Source organism: Coptis chinensis, chromosome 5, assembly GCF_015680905.1.
Source record: "Coptis chinensis isolate HL-2020 chromosome 5, ASM1568090v1, whole genome shotgun sequence".
Lineage (NCBI taxonomy): Eukaryota > Viridiplantae > Streptophyta > Magnoliopsida > Ranunculales > Ranunculaceae > Coptis > Coptis chinensis.
Window position 1 is genome coordinate 26,196,556 of NC_141460.1, and position 16,911 is coordinate 26,213,466.

At 36.4% G+C, this 16,911-nt stretch overlaps 1 protein-coding gene, 1 long non-coding RNA gene and 1 pseudogene across 4 annotated transcripts; all 3 read left to right on the forward strand.

The window, feature by feature from the left end:
* The first annotated feature begins 5,444 nt into the window (after positions 1-5,444).
* LOC147497199 (glycerate dehydrogenase-like) lies at positions 5,445-11,336 on the forward strand. 3 transcript variants are annotated; one of them, XR_015195048.1, is made up of 7 exons: positions 5,445-10,072; positions 10,174-10,248; positions 10,345-10,450; positions 10,543-10,623; positions 10,800-10,844; positions 10,936-11,050; positions 11,222-11,336. XR_015195048.1 is itself a non-coding variant. In XM_086559856.1 (6 exons), exons 3-6 carry the CDS (start codon positions 10,555-10,557, stop codon positions 11,248-11,250), a joined length of 258 nt encoding a protein of 85 aa, XP_086415982.1. In that variant the 5' UTR covers positions 5,445-10,248; positions 10,345-10,450; positions 10,543-10,554; the 3' UTR covers positions 11,251-11,336. The 3 variants fall into 3 exon arrangements, 1 of the variants encoding a protein (XP_086415982.1); XR_015195049.1 differs by having other exon boundaries at positions 8,668-8,972; XM_086559856.1 differs by having other exon boundaries at positions 5,445-10,248.
* Positions 11,337-12,149: 813 nt separating this feature from the next.
* On the forward strand, positions 12,150-12,589 carry LOC147497200 (uncharacterized). Its single transcript, XR_015195399.1, has 3 exons — positions 12,150-12,231; positions 12,364-12,419; positions 12,521-12,589. It is a non-coding gene; the product is annotated as an uncharacterized LOC147497200 (long non-coding RNA).
* A 1,771-nt stretch (positions 12,590-14,360) lies between these two features.
* Positions 14,361-15,702, forward strand: LOC147497201 (putative mannitol dehydrogenase pseudogene; annotated as a pseudogene).
* The last annotated feature ends 1,209 nt before the right edge of the window (positions 15,703-16,911 follow it).

Sequence of the window (16,911 nt, forward strand, 5' to 3'; positions counted from 1 at the left end):
TGGCACCCACAATTTTGATATATTACTGAACTGTGATTTAAATGAGGTATTTTTTTGGTATGAACTGTGATTTGTAGTGATTAATTCACACTAGGTTGGAATCTACGGCATGATATTGACTTCGACTACTTCATAATTATTATTACATATTTACATGCAATTACTTGTAGTACACGTCAACCGTGTATAATCAAGGAAATTTGAAGTCCAAAAGCCCATTGGCCTGTTTGAACTGCGAATCTATCTTAAATTCGTTTTACTTACAAAGCGCAGGAGGGAACTCCTATATTGTGATACTTCAATGGCCGTCGTATTGGCACCCCCATAAATGGGACTAGCACTCTTTTGACCAATTCAACGGTACTAGCACTCTTCTATTAAATATACAAAAACACTAACGGCAAGCATCTGCCGCGGGATCGCACAATCCACGACATCGGGTTGCCGCGAGATTCCATATCTCACGGAAGGTGGCTGTCGTGGGTCTTTTTAAAAAAAAAATTTTTAATAGCCACCATAAAAAAAAGTTAATTGTCGCGAGATAATTTTGTTTACTAAAATGGAGTCTTTGCTTGTGTTAATTATCAAAACTCTTCTTCATTAATTTGATCACAAAATTTTCTTATAACATATGAAAATATTTGCCGCGAGATAGCAAAATTATGGCTCGATTGTATATTTTTTTTGTCATGGTTTTGGTGTTGTTCTTGAAGTGTATAAAGAAACTTTAAAGAAGAAAATGAGATATCCATACATCGTGTGTGTTTCAATACGCAAAATTTGAAGTGAAAAAAAAACAAAAAACACAAAAAAAATATGCCGCAGCAACTGCCTGCCGTGGGATATGTGATCTCGCGGCAACCCGATGCCGTGGATTATGCGATCTCGCGGCAGTTAACTGCCGTTGGATATGAGATCTCGCGGCAACTGCCTGCCGTAGAATTATAGGCATGTGGGGTGTAAAAAGACATATAAAGAATAACCATTATTGTTTTACTTTTTGTCAAAGAAGTGTTAGTCCCATTTATCGGGGTGCCAATACCCTCTACTTCAATTTCAGTAGGAACGTAGCCTAGTGAGCCTACACATACTCTTAAATCTTAATCAGTTAATCCTCACCAAATACAATAGAAATAATTAAGCCCATGCATCTCTACTATATTTGGATCATAATAAGTTTGTGGATAAGTAACTGTTTGCTGTCCACAAGACCTCCGTTTCTGATTGGTGGAGTAGCTGCCAAAAAAACTGTGTTCTGCCTAAAAAACTTGTTAAAACTGACCGAAAATAGATTTAACCAATAGAAATATGCTGTTTGTGGACAAGTCTGTCCACTCCCAGGCTCACAGTCAAAAAGAAGTTGGCTATTAAGATGAACGGAACTCCAAAATTACGCCTGACAGAATATCCATGTACAATTTGATGGGAAAAGGAAAAAAATATATGTATTTAACTCATAACCCGCTCAAAAACATTCAAGTAATTTCGTCTTGATCTTGATTAATAACAATAGTATATCTCCATCTGTGCAAACATGTTTCAACCAGGGTAATCCTGGGAGAAGATGGAAATTGGTCGGATATAACAAGACCCCTATCCAAAACAAGATGAACTCAGATCCTAAAATGGCAACTAAACCATTCCAACTCGACTGAAAGGAGAATTTCATCCAGGGTTGGGCCGGGCTCATATCCAATTTTATCAGGCTAACTGGTTTTGGGCAACGTGTTTGGATACTAGGGTTCTAGTCCTTGGAAGCACATCTCCATTCTCCAGCTGTGTCTGACCATTTAATGCAGTTAAAGACCGTTAAGATGTGCTCACAAAGACCAAAACCTAATATCCCAAAACCTCATCAGAGAATGCAGATAAGTATTTAACCGCTGGTATAGTGGAACAACTACAGCAAAGACATCATCTTGGCATTATCCCGGTAATGATATCCTGGTATCCTATTATGAGTACATATATGTGCATTGCAGCACACAAACCAATATTCAACTGAATCTACGGAACCTGTCAAAATGCAATTGGATTGCATAGACGACACCTACAACTAAGTCTGCTTGATTCGACAAAATGACCTAAAAGTCCCAGTACGGATAGGCGTTGAACAAAATCCTAATTGAAACTCTATCTTCACAATATATCCAAGCACAATATCTTAGTCCAGCACTAGAAGTACAGCGCATCCGGGGTTTAATGTCAATCGAAGTACTCTATACCCGCTTGCTGCTCATGTTCCAAGCTTGTTGTCTTGCCTGCATCACATAAAATTGGATGGTGAATTTGTTTTATGAAAGTCAGTCAGCTGAAATGTAATAAATAACAAGCATATAAAGGAGAAATAACACAAGAAAAATAAACATAAAACTAGGTTCAAAATTCTGATTCCGGTCTTTATTAGCCTAAAACCCGTTGACTTTTTGAATTATGTCTAAAGCCCATCCGATTTGTAAAAGTGTGAAATTAAGGTTTCGTTTTCGGTGAGTTTGTGAGAAAAAACCAACCGCACCTTTATTGTTTTTTCAAAATACCTTACATACCCTTTTATATGAAAGTTGTTACTTAATTTCTTTCTTTCTCAATTGGCAATGGTGATTTCTCATATCGTGATTTTGGACTGAAATTGAGACCGTCTTTTCTTTTTTTTTTTCTTTGTTCTCCTTTTGCTGGACTTTCTAGAACTGTCACCACTAAGGTACATTTATTTACACCTACACTTCTATTATTATGTTATCTAGGGCAATCAAAAGATGGAAATTGACTACTGATAATTTAACTTATCGTCATCTCTGTATTTGATCATTTTTTTCATTGAATAATATAACTTGCACTCTTTTGAGATAATGGAATTGTTGTAATTTTTAGTTTCATTTCAATTTTGTGTTATAGGATGGATTTTACTGTTCTTGGAGTTATATCCTACAAAAATTTGACTCTCGCGAGTTGTATTGGTCCGTCTTCTTCAATTATCGATGTCAAAAATGAGATTTCAACGAATTTCCCTTGCATGCATGCTATTGTCTGTATTGGTAGTAAGGGTGATTCTTTTTATGGCTACATTGATGAAGGATATACGGTGATCGTGTTTATGCCAAGACACATGCCTGATTCTTCTGCGGTTTATCCATGTAGTCCGAAGATTGGTCCTGGTAGACCCAAGAAGAAATGAATTGAAAGCACCGGTGTGATTCGTTAGTCTATGATCAGTTTTGATGTTCTCGACAAACCATATGTTTTTAGTTGTCTTAATTGAGATTTTTAAGTTTGGTCTTTTGACATTTATTAATGAGAAATTGATATTCATTGTATACTTTTATGGAATGTTGATACTCATTTGAGATTATTCGCTAGTCAGTTTGTTTTATTTTTCATTTGTTATAATGAAATTTATAGTCTGTAAAATTATTCATGTTACAGTAATTGACAGTGCAACATTCATGTTGCAGTTGTAATTGATAGTGCAACATTCTTGTTCTGATTTGATAATGCATGATAGTGCATCATTCATGTTAAAACATTCATGTTGCGTCGTAATTGAGAGTGAAACATTCATGTTTTAGGTTGTAATTGAGAGTGCAACATTCATGTTGCATCTGTCTGTTGTAGTCGTAATTGAGAGTGCAACATTCATGTTGCAATTGTAATTGAGAGTGAAATATTCATATTGCATGCAAATGTGAATCGTTAATTTTATTGAACCCATCTCTTTTAAAGGAGACTTCTCAATTTTACGGGTGCCATGCTATGTACTGCAACTACATAGTTTGATGCTTCCTTTTAAACTTGGTGTTTTTGTCTTTGGAATCATGTACTCATAATGTAGACAAAGCTAACCCCATTTATTAGAAACTTGGAATTTAGGAAGCAAATGGTGATGAGGCATTCAACGCTCATCGATACAAATTGTAGGGATTGTAGGTCATCCTATATAGGGGTCGAACTTTACTACACATTCACTATGATGCCCACCAACACAACAAAACATTGCAACCCCTATTGGACAAGGATATCATTTATAACAACAATCACAATTCACAAGAATGAACCTAAGCACAAAATGGGATTTATGAAGTACCAAATTCTCAAGAAATGATTTAAAACGAAACCTCAAGTACCACAACCTTTCATCAATTTAGGTATAAAAAGTAACCAAACTTTACAATTATGCTAACATTTTCTTAAGCGCCATCATTCCAATTCAAGATCCATAACCATCATCAATTATAACTGGTTCTGAAATTTACGCCAATAACACCAGTTGGCATTGTAATCAAACCATCTCGATTTGAACTAGGTAAAACGAATGAAGAAATCAACCAAAATAGAGAACAATTTAAACCCTAATTTCATTCACAAAAGATCTAATTATGATTCATAGGTTCCAAATCAACTATATATTACATCGACACCACTAACATTGAAACATTCTAATACTAAATACTAAAGACGTAAAACATTGAAACAAACCCTAAACAAACATCTTCAAGAACTAGTAAATTTGGTAACTTTGGTGCCTTCGAAACGGCATGCTTAGCCAATTCAATAAGAAGAACAAGGCTAACAAGAGTCCGAATCTCGAGAAGTGATGGTGGGCTTCTTGTTGTACCTTGCAAGCCTTGAAGATTCCTCGAGCCGACTTCTCAAAGATATCATTAATGAAACCGATGAGGTATCAAACCGATAGCACTAATAAGGAATTTTGTATGCCTTCAAAACTGACCAAACATCAATATTTGCTTTTATTGTGGTCTTAACATTCACCCTATTTTCAATAAAGACACTAAAAAGATTTGCAAACGGTGTATCCATCATTTTTTCCTTATGCACTTCCGTTATATCAGCTCTAATCAAATCCATAATATCAATCATTGACTTTAAACTGGACCTATAATTCAACAACTCGCTTTTCACCAAATTTTCTTTACCTTTCTCCTCTATCTTTTCTTTGCCTTCCGTTTTTGGGTTTCTACTCGTTGAGGTAGTTGCATCTTTAGTTTGTTTCGGAAGGCTCAGTTTAGATTTAGCGGCCTTCTCTTGCTGCATAACTTGAAAGAAAACTAATGAATTAGTAACTTGTTGCAACCAATTACGACTGCAACATGAAGGTTTCAGTGTGTTTTTTTACTACAACATGGATGTTTCAGTGGAAAACATGTCTCGAAACTCAAACAAACATCACCAATTTAAACCTCAAACAACACTCATGTTGCATTCGACCCAAAATACTCATGTTAAAGTGGGATTTGACACTGCAACATCCATGTTGCATTGGGATTTGATAGTGCAACATCCATATTGCAGTGGTAAGTGTGGCGGTGCAAATGAAAATCTAAGTACATTCGATGCAACACTCATGTTGCAGTGAATACATTCAACACACTTTAACTAATTTTTCATAAAATGAAAATCCTAATATATCAAAATTGTGAAACTATCAATGAAATTTGGTATCTAACCTTTTTGCCATCTTGTTCTCTCTTTTTTTGTAGTAGATCTTGTGTTTGCTTGCACATTATCGTTTGAATCTTTTCTTTTTTCTTCATTAGGGTTCTTCATTTCAAAATTTGGGTTTAATTTGAGGAAACTAGGGTTTAATTTGGGGAACTTGGGTTTCAAAATTTGGATTTAATTTGGGGAAGTAGGATTAGGGTTTCAAAATTTAGGTTTAATTTGGGGAATTAGGGTTTTGAAATTTGTATATGTTGTTGACTGCAACATGAATGTTGCATATTTGTCTAGTTTGATTTCTGTTTAAGGGACAATTGTGTAATATTGCCAACAAATGGACCGGATGGGCTTTTAATATAATTAGAAAAAGTTGTGTCTTTTTTCCGTAATTAAATTGAAACACTGGGCTTCAAGCCCATTCTCTGAAAAATAAAATAGGCTTATCTGCTGTGGCAAACTGGAAGAATTCCTGACTTGTAAACTAAAAGTTTTGGTAATGGGGACCAAGTTTTTATCTCTATACAAGATATCATTTTGCCCGGGAAAGCTTAGAGAAACTTATCCAGCCACCAAAATTCCACCTGATACAACATATCCCCCCTCTAACAATATCTTATCATGTTCCCTTCAAACTCAACAAAGGGGAATGGACATCCTGGTCTTAGAAGACAACTTGTTTATGCCAAACATTAACAGCTACACTCAAAGGTTGAAAATCCTTGATGATCTACCTGTCCACATCCTTGGTCACCTCATCATCATGAAGGAATTTGATGCGGAAATGGATCCAAATACCGTTCAGTTTAACACTGGTCCTTTATGGTTCAGATTTGAAGGACTCAACTTTGATCATTGTAGCCAAGAAGCCATAAAAGAAATAGCTTCCAGTGCCAATAAGTTCCTGAAAGTGGATCCACCAGATGGCTTTCGAGACGAAAAGAAAGGGTATCGAGCAAGAATCAACATCAACATCGAGAAGCCAATTATATCGGGTATTGAAGCATCAACACTTAGGGTGGGTGAATATGTTTATATCAAATTCAAACTGGAGAAGTTGCCACAACCCTTCTGCATCTCGTCTCAAGACGAAGTCATCGTTCAATTCTATGCCACAAGTCCACAACACTCCATATGTTCAAGCAACAGGAACACTAGTGGCATTACCTCCACCACTGGAAATAGGACATAAAGAAAGGGTAGGGATCATGAACAAATCTCATATGGGAGATCTTGAGAGCGACGACATGATCATCGTTACGGCTATCTCAGGGAACATCACTGTTCGATCAATTCTCATGGAGTAGAAGAGATACACGTGGCACCTACTCTCACCACTCACGCATCACGTGGTGCACCATCTCCTTCTGCAGAGAAAATATCTAGTCCTACTAGAACACAGGTGGCTAAGGAAATAACTTATGGACCTTAGAATGGGCCAGGAGGACCAAGCGACTAAAGATCTGATAACAAGGCCCCAACAACTGACAAACGTGAAAATGGATCTTGACAACGAACAAGAGAAAACCCCGACTGGCTCACAACCATTGTCACCAAATTCAGAAAACGCGTTTAAAACCCAAGATATTGGCAAGGCGTCTTGTTCCAGTTTAAAACCCGGGTTTTTAAAAAAAATGTTTTAAACTTAAAAAACGTTTAAAACCCGAGATTTTGAAAATCTCCAGTTTAAAACTTTTTTTTTTTTAATAATCTAAAAGAAAACGCAAGAAGGGGTTTTGAAGTTTACCTTTTTGAAGAGTGGGCATTAGATTGACTTATTGAGACAATTCTATTTTGTTTTGGACTATTAATAATTGGAAATTTTAAAGTTATTAACTTATTTGTAGTACTAGATTATGCCATTATGGTTGGTAATTAGTAGTATCTTATTTAGAGTTGTGTTTTGGTACTCAATCTAAAACTTCTAGTATTTGGATGAATAATGATAATTTGATACTTTCATGTATTTGAATTTTCTTTCATTTGTATTATTATTATTTTTATTTTCTGTGCCTATTTTTTTCCCACTCTTATAACAATTAATAAATCAAATTCCTTATCTATCATATTCTTTATCATCGGTTTTTACCGTTTCTTTTACATATTATATGTATTATACGTTTTAAACCCGTTTTTTATGCTCTACATTTTTTTACTCTTTTTTTCTGTTTTTTTTCCGAGACGTTCCGTTTAAAACACGAACTAAGTTTTTTTCAAGTACACCGTTTTAAACCCGTACGTGCATTTTGGTGACAATGCTCACAAATCACAACAACCAAACCCAGGTACTACCAGCATAACACCACCCACTCAACACAACCCTATCCCAAGCCCAACCCAACTTCTACCTAACCAACAGATGCAACAGACGCCACTGTACCAATCTCCACCTCCTTCACCACAACATACGAATAACGCCACCATCCCAAACGAATTCCCACCACCTCAACATATACCATTAAGGTGCCCTTCTATTAACATCACTTATCATACTGAACCCACAATCCCACAATCGGATCAAACTCCAATCCTCATCGCCATCGCATCATCCAACTCTATCTCCACAACCACCAGCACCCTACCGCCACCAAACACCCCCACTCACATCTATACCCCGCCAACTACTTTCATGGACTCATGGGTCCAACCACACCTCACACATTACCAAGTCCCACTACATGCCTTCTTCCACCACCACTACGACGTCGCAATCAATCCTAGGAACCAATTTCAAGGTAACCCAAACCCACACATAGCAACAAACACCACACCACTCAACCGGAAAACAACCAGCTGACCCTCAATTCAACTCACCTGAACATGACAAAAGTACAAGTTCACTTTCTCCCCAAACCGTACCCGGAGCTCTGCCTCAATCACCCAACCCTTCCATCACAACAACTCACATCTCCTTAATAGAAATCCATCCATCTCAGTATACTAGAACAACACAATTTCACACCGGAATCACTTTTCAACTTTGACAATGGACCGTTCATGGATCAATGTCTATCCGCTCTCGAATACACTAATTCGAATCTGGCACCACTTCCACCAGGACTGGAATCTATTCAAATCGAGGAACTCCGACATGACAATGGATTACAAGGTACTGTGAATGAACTATAAGCCAGGGAACTATATCATGGGCAACAATCCTGGAGGACTTCCCACATTCCCTTTGGATGGCACCCAAAATCCCTAATGAATCCCCAATCTTTATGCCCTACAATCAAGAGGGTCACCAATTCCTATATGGTAATGGTTCCATGCTGCCAATATCTAAACCACAAAATGCACTAGGTGCACCTAACATGAGCGGAACACCCCGAGAGATCACTCACCAACAACTCTGGCAGGCATTTTCAGTATGCTACACACACAAAACCACTGACTACTATCAGGTGCATGGCTCTAGAATACATAGGCAAGCACACCACACTCGAGAGGGGACTAGCAATGTTGTCATTTCTGAGCATCTTATGATGGTTAACCAAGCAGCACTACAAGGAAATACTGAGGTCCATCCTAAACTCTCCTGTTCAAGAACTATTACGTATAATAGATATCTGTACATGCATAATCATCAGGGTTTGGCGACTGTCCCAGAACAGTCCCCGTCGTCATTATGAGGATATTTGCATGGAACTGTAGAAGTTGCAAGGGCAACTTTACAGTTAGTGAGCTTCACAACCTAGCTAAAATTAATAAACCTGATATAACATTCTTTATCAGAAACTGAATGTCCACAAGCATATGTTAATTCCCTTAAATTCAAAATTTCTTACCAGCACTCTTTAATCGTCAACCCCATAGGAACCGCAGGAGGTCTTTGCATTTTTTGGAATGATAATGTTCATTTACAGCCTATCTTTCATGCAATTCAGGGACAATACATGATTGCTGTCTTGATCACCTCACACCCACATAATCACTCACAGCTCATATGGTTAGAACATATCATTATATTCTACAGGATACAGCTGCAATATATGATATATTCTATATGATGCAGCTAGAATATACCATTATATCTTTATATATATATAATAGCAGTCCCTTTTAGAGCCTTCTGAGTGTGTCCACGTCGATAGGGGGATTACGAAAACATTGGAGAAAAAAAAGGAAGTTTAACTCGACTCCACAAAACCCACACTTTCTTCTTCACGTAGAAACCCAATAAATCAGGGCAAAAAAAAACGGAAACAAAACCTACAAAAGAATTCACATACACTATCTAAAACCCATCACACCTTTTTCCAAAACCCAAACAAAAATTATTCTTCATCTTCCCTCCCATCCCAATCTCATCCTATCAAGATTAATTTACTAGATGTCGATCAGAAACAGTCCAAAGTATTACAACCCAGAAGCTGACCATACTCATCTCTGGCAAATCCACCAACTCTTCAAGAAGAGAGAGGGTTTGAGAGAATTGTATTAAAGAAGCTGAAGAGGCTAAAGAAGACATTGCTGAAAAGTGTTATCAAGTGACTGCAGCTTTGAAGACGAGAATGGAAGCTCATCCTGATTACTATGAGCCCATACTTCGAGCAGAGAAAGTCGCAGAACAAGAGGCGATGAAGGAGTTGGAGAAAAAAGCTAAAAAGAATTGGTGGCAGTAATGCTAATATTTAAGGATTAAAATTTTGTTCAGAGCCTTACTTCAATAGTCTATAATTGGACCACTCACTAATGAGCGATGATTGACGCTTCTTCCAGATAAGTCTTCATCCTATCCTGGATAAAACAACGTACCATTTGATCAACAAAGATAGGCTTGCCATCATGCAGAAGGTGTTGTTCTATATTTGTGAATGTCAATTATTCATAATTTAGGTGTGATATATGCAATTCCAAGTTAACCTAAAACAAAGTGATTTCTTAATATAGGAGGCAATCCTTATAAACTGTAGTAGGGGCCAGTGGTTGACGAAGTAGCATTGGTTGAACATTTGAAAGAGAACCCCATGTTTGGGTTGGCCTTGATGTCTTCGAGGTCTGTTACCTCACTTTTATCTATCAGTTTAAATCTGAGTTACTCAGGTTGAATTTATTGTTTAACTAATTTGTGTCATTTTCCTCCAATAGGATGAGCCTTACATGAAACCTGCAGGACTGGCTGACATGAAAAACGTTGTTGTTGTACCACATATTGCTTCCGCTTCAAAGGTAAAGCGGATTTTACACTTGCAGATTAGAATGTAGATTTCCTCACCGCATAGAATCCGGTAGTGCATACAGCTGTTAGGCGTTAAATTTTGTCACCTAATATCAGATGCACTCAAGTAGTACCTTAATACAGTTGTTGATAATTGACATGATTGTAAGCCTTTTTGTTTCTATAGTGGACTCGCGAAGGTATGGCAACACTAGCTGCTTTGAATGTCCTGGTAAGGGGAAAATGAGCATCCGTTTTTTTTTTCTTCTAATGAATTATAACTTTGGGGAATGGAATTAAACTGCCGTCCTCGCATATAACAGGGGAAGATCAAAGGGTATCCAGTTTGGTCCAATGCAAACAATGTAGAACCGTTCCTGAATGAGAACTCTCCCCCTCCAGCTGCTTCTCCAAGCAACGTCAACGCAAAAACCTTAGGTACTGGATTCATCTTTTGAAGTCATGAATTTTGATTCATGGGTTTACTCTATCTCTCCCTCTTCCGGTGTCTCTCAGAACTTCAAATTTCTGTTAATTTCATCATTGATTGCATTTGAATTCATCCAAAGTTAGGCTAATTTGGTTGAATGCTTTGACGGGTACCAATAGATGTGCTGCTGATAAGAACTGCATTCTAACTCAGTATCGACTCAAAAGGTCAACTTCACACCACAACTAATTTCGACATCAAGGCTTCAAGCTTCGAGATATTTGAATTATTGGTTAGTAGTTTACATATTTACAATGCTAAAAGCTGATAATTTAATCTATGCATATTTGCTTTGATTTTTTTTTAAAAAGGCGACTTGAACTTTGGTTATTCTTATGTACATGTTTGCTATATTGCCTAAAGAACCATTCGATTGCAAATCTTACCAAGTTGTTTTGGTTGAGAACTTTTGTTAATGATTTTTATAATCCGGGGAAACGATCAATGCTAATTAGTAACTTTGTTTGGAGAAAAAAGATAATACAAAATATGGGTGTTAGTTTAATGACTTTCGATCATAATGTATGTGAATACATGCGATATGTCGTTTGAAGAAATGCCATCACCCTAATCTATGGATTTCAATCGTGAATTCACACGTGTTCGGTCGGCGTATGTAAATTTTAGAGCTAAATAGTGGTAAGTGCATTATTTTCTATAACACATCTATTCAAAAGCTTAACGCTACATAACAACGTTTCTTACAAGTCTAAATTTGAAGTGCTTCTAGATAATATATACTTTCCATTAGTCCGTTCAAGATGATGCTTTGTTCATCTACCGATTTGGATTTTATCTATATTTTTACTGTTTTGATACTATTTCGAATGTAGGCCTTTGTAGTTCAAAGAAACACTCTTTTGCTTTGAAAGAAATCATGGCGGCGACCAAGAAGATGTACCGACTCATTGTGCTATAATGCGAGGACAAGCTCAAGTTCAAAGGGTGGATCAAGCCGAGGTATGCAATCCTTTTATTTTATTTTTATTTGTGATCAAACACAATTTCCTAGACGCATCCTCAACACAGAGAATTTTCCTTCTTGCAAGTGGATGTAAGACCTCTGCGACCAAGCAACAACAACAATTTCGAGCTGACATTGTTACTGAATCTGATGTATGTGTGTCGTGTGCGTAATCTTTTCCAATATATATATAATTATTCTTTTTAATAAAGTATACATTTTCACTTCTCTCTCTCATAAAAACTCATTTTACATTTTCTAAGCTATAATTGAGTATGTATTGTTTCCCATTTGCAGTCGAACATAGGAATTCATGGGGAATGGTGCGTAAGAAATTTCGGAATGAAGATGAGGTTCATGTGATTTATTTTTGTGGGGAATGTTCCTGTAATGCAATGCTATCACGTCTTGATGTTTTTTTTTATTAAATTATTATTTTTTTTGGCAACAACAGCCATCCATACATGCTGAACGAGGAATGTTGGATTTGCAAATCCGACCTCATGATGTTAATGAAACCCAGGTACGTAGAGTATTTCACACAATTTTCAATACGATACACGCTTTTATTTGGTTTTTATCATTGACTATAAAAAGAAAATAAAAAGAAACATCCGATCTACGTGTTTTGAATGAAACTATGGTTACAATAAAAATTAAATTAAGTGTATTTTTAGCATTAAAATATTGAATGTTTGTTAGTGCAATATGTTTTGTTACAACACATATATATGTCACCCTTGGTAGTTAGCTACTTATAATTAATTGTGCCAAGTAATTACAAATAGTTCTCGAAGCATCGAGCGAACAACTCTCAAACAACTCAAGTTCATCTTCAGTGCCAACTTTCTGCGAGTATTGTTCCTCTAGCATTATCACGGGAAATAAGAAGAGAAAAAATTACTCACGGGATATAAGGAGAGAAAAAAAGAAACCGCCGAGAAAAAAAAATCATAATTAATTTGATAGTATGTCGGTTTGCTTATCACGTATCAATACTCTTTTCTTTTATAGTGTTCATAGGCATAATCTATGTTTAAGGAAGAAGATTAATTTTGGTTGATTATATGTTTATCAAACTTTGTTAATATGGCGTAACAAAGACGCGTAATGAAGCTATTTTTAAGGTTTGTACCGCTTATGACCGCAAAATTGTTGAAGGCCTTCTCAATCATCGGCTTAAGCAGGTTCAGAATTGATGGGAACAAAGTTATTTTAAGTGCATCCAACCCCGAGACCAAAGTTGACGATGAGAATATGAGGAGAATGAAGTCTATGCGATTGATATAGTAACGAAAGTGGGACCGCAAGGTAAGTGTCATCTGTTATTAGCTCACACACAAGTTTATAGGACAACTCCTTTTGTTGTGTGTCCTTTTTATACTAAGATGCAAAATGTTTCAAAGATAAGCTTTTAGATGAGAAACAAACTACTAGAGAGCAGTTGACATGAACTATCACTTAAAGATGAAAGCTTCAAGATTTATCTTCAAATAAATAAGTCGAAATTTTCCGTCATGCCATTTACTACAAGGTTAGCAAACTTCTTATTAATTATGTGGTAGAGTTATTCTTTGCCGTGGTTTTGAGTTTTGTATTCTTTGCCTTGACCAAGATTTTGCAATTTCCAATCGGGCCTTGGAAGAGAAGCGAGCTCGCTTGGGATTGGTGGAATGTGTGAACCATGACCTTTTGCTAACACTATCCATGTTTTATAGGGTTAACATTGTAGGTTCATATGACACTTTGTTAGACTTGAGTGGAGCACATTACTTCTACCAAGATTACATTCAAGGATCAATTGATTTCATTTTTGGTAATGCAAGATCACTCTATGAGGTAAGGTCCCAAACCTTCATACGACTAAAAATTTAAATGCATATCTCATATCTCGGTGTTGTATTATCCCAAATCCTTTTCCAATGCTCATCGTCAATATATATATATATAATAGCAAATCCCTTTTCAAGCTCTCTAAGGCTATCCATGTCACCGGAGGGATTACGGAAAAATAGGATACCCAAAATTGGAAATTTAACTTAAGAGTTCCATGAAACCCTTCGTTCTTCATGTAGAAAACATAGGTTTGAATTTTGAACTAATTTTTCTCATGGTCTCCTCTCTCTCTCTTATCTCCGGTGTTACTTTTTCTCGATTACCTAACTAAGATGATGGCAAGTGCTTCCTTTTTTCCCTCAACAACAACACAACAATCCAATAATCAAAGTATAAAGGCTTTTTACCTCTTAATCCGATATTTCAATCATATAATATGCTTGATTATAGGTTAAACCGTACTACTTGGACGTCTTTTCTATAGTCAAGTGTTTATTTGTGAAGAAATTATAAGTAGCCATTGTGCACAATTGCACCTGCTTTTTTTTAGGGCTAACAGGGACAATGATATTACCCTGAAGATACTATACTGTGGAATTTGTCATTCTAACCTTCACTCCATTAAGAATGAATGGGGCAATGCTGCATATCCTATTATCCCTGGGTAATCTGACATTTTCTAAGATTTCAATATACAATCACAAATGATCGCGATATAAGCGGAGAAGCACTCACAAGTCACAATCACCACCAACACACCATAATAAAAAAATTATTTGGTGTAGGCATGAGATTGTTGGTATAGTGATTGAAGTTGGAAGCAACGTAACAAAATGTAAAATAGGTGATAAAACCGGTGTAGGGTGCATGGTTGGATCTTGCCGCTCATGTGATAGATGTGCCAAGGACTTAGAGAATTACTGCACCAAGATAATACTTGCCTACAATTCTCCTGACCACGATGGAACTAAAACTTATGGTGGATATTCCGATATGGTAGTAGTTGATGAACACTTTGTGATTAACTTTCCAAACAACATTCTCTTAGATAGAGCAACTCCATTATTGTTGTGTCTTTGGGATTATTGTTTATAGTCCAATGAAGTACTTTGGACTTAGCAAGCCTGGCATGCATTTGGGTGTGGTAGGGCTTGGTGGGTTGGGTCATGTTGCTGTTAAATTTGGCAAGGCTTTTGGATGAAGGTTACTGTTGATGAAAGACTTCACTTAGCAAGAAACAAGAAGCAATTGAACATCTTGGTGCCGATGACTTTTGGTGGGGATTCGTGTAAACAAATACTTATGATTCTAAGTTCTAACGGAAGGGTGCACCAAAAAATGGCTACCAAAATTAAAAGTCTTAGTTGATCTCATCGCCACAAGCTGAAAAACTGCCAAAGAAGAGACCTAATTTGCTCTGTCATTAAAAATGATAAATTAATTATTTTTGTTGTTCATTATTTCATTATATTGTCGATCTTACATATAATGCTCTAATGATCGATATTGTTGGTATATTATTAGGCTGCCATCGGTACCTTGGATGGTATCATAGACACCGCTTTTTCTTTGTTCACCCTCTAATGCCCCTTGATCAGTCTACTGAAGAATCATGAGAAGTTGGTTATGGTTGGGGCTCCTGAAAAACCTTTGGAACTACCAGTTTTCCCATTGCTTATGAGTAAATGCAAGCTAAATGTGTTAGCCAAATTGTTATGGACACTATTTGAGTTCAAAGAACAAATTAAAAATTAGATATGATGTTTAATCAAGTTATATGATAATGTTCGTTGTTTTGTAGGGAGGAATCTTATGGTCGTTTCAGAACTTACCATTTTCATTATGATGTAATTGCAATTCACTATATTGAAGGAGGCATTTTCGTGGAATGTTTAGATCCTTTTGATGAAACCGAATGTGAAGCCATTGATCTCTTTGTTAATGCGACTCTTTGCATTGGAAAAGGTACTATTTATGCCCATGTTCTTTTATTGTTGGTAGCATCATGAGATAATCATGTTGCTATTAGATATGTTAGATAGAAGCAATGTATCCTTGGGAATAATCCAAAAAAAAAAAAAAAATGAAAAGGACTAATCCCATATATGTTCCACTCAAGAAGTGTCTATCCTTTCATCCGGATGTCCTCAAAGATTACCTAGAAAGGCTAGAATACACTTTTGAGTTTGCTAATAATCAAAATAATCGATAATTCATTATTTTGAGTACTTTTCAAGGGTGTCCACATTCATGTGTACAAAGAGCACCTCATGCCTTCTCATTCTCATCAATTGGTAATCGCGACACGCAATTTCTCAAGGTGAGCTTATTATTTATTTTATCTTTCTATGTATTTTATTGATAAGATAGTCTTAAATCTTTCATGAGCAACAAGTGCTACCGGCCTACCGCAGATTCTCTGTTTCTTTGAGGATGCCTTCTTAAAGCGGGGCGAGTTTGTGTCAATGGCATGATTTAAAAAAGGAGAGTCAATTTATTCTTCCCGCCAAAACTTTATTCTCCTAGAAATTTTTCAGAATCACCATGTCCTTATAAAAAACGCGTTATCTTGGCGATAATTTAGGAAAAAGCAATTTCGGAAAGGAAGGAGAAATAGTGAAACAACTTTACCAAACCGATACACGTATTACTTTTTTAACCCATGTCAAAACCCCAAAAACGCTTCCGACCGAAACCACTTTCTTCTCCACTTCATCAGCTTTTTGCAAAAGTAGAACGAAGATCAAAGGGTAAGATTGTTGAATCACTTTTGTTGCCCTCAATTCTCATCAACAAACTTGCCGATTATGTCAAACTAGAGCACCGCAGAAATCGAAATCACTATTGAAAGTAAGTTTTTATTCTCCTTTTCGATGTGTGCACAAAGCGTTGTTATAGAATTGTTAGAATGATTGCTTTAAGGCAGAAACACTTATCTCACTACTCAAGAAAGTCTCCTACCCTCTTTGATAAAAAAAAAAAAACTTCCCTTAATTAAAATTTTAAAGG

Coding starts and splice junctions, on each gene's coding strand:
- LOC147497199 (XM_086559856.1), top strand. CDS start 10,555: ATGAAACCTGCAGGACTGGCTGACATGAAAAACGTTGTTGTTGTACCA. Junction 10,624..10,799: donor ATATTGCTTCCGCTTCAAAG/GTAAAGCGGATT, acceptor TTGTTTCTATAG/TGGACTCGCGAAGGTATGGC. Junction 10,845..10,935: donor TAGCTGCTTTGAATGTCCTG/GTAAGGGGAAAA, acceptor CGCATATAACAG/GGGAAGATCAAAGGGTATCC.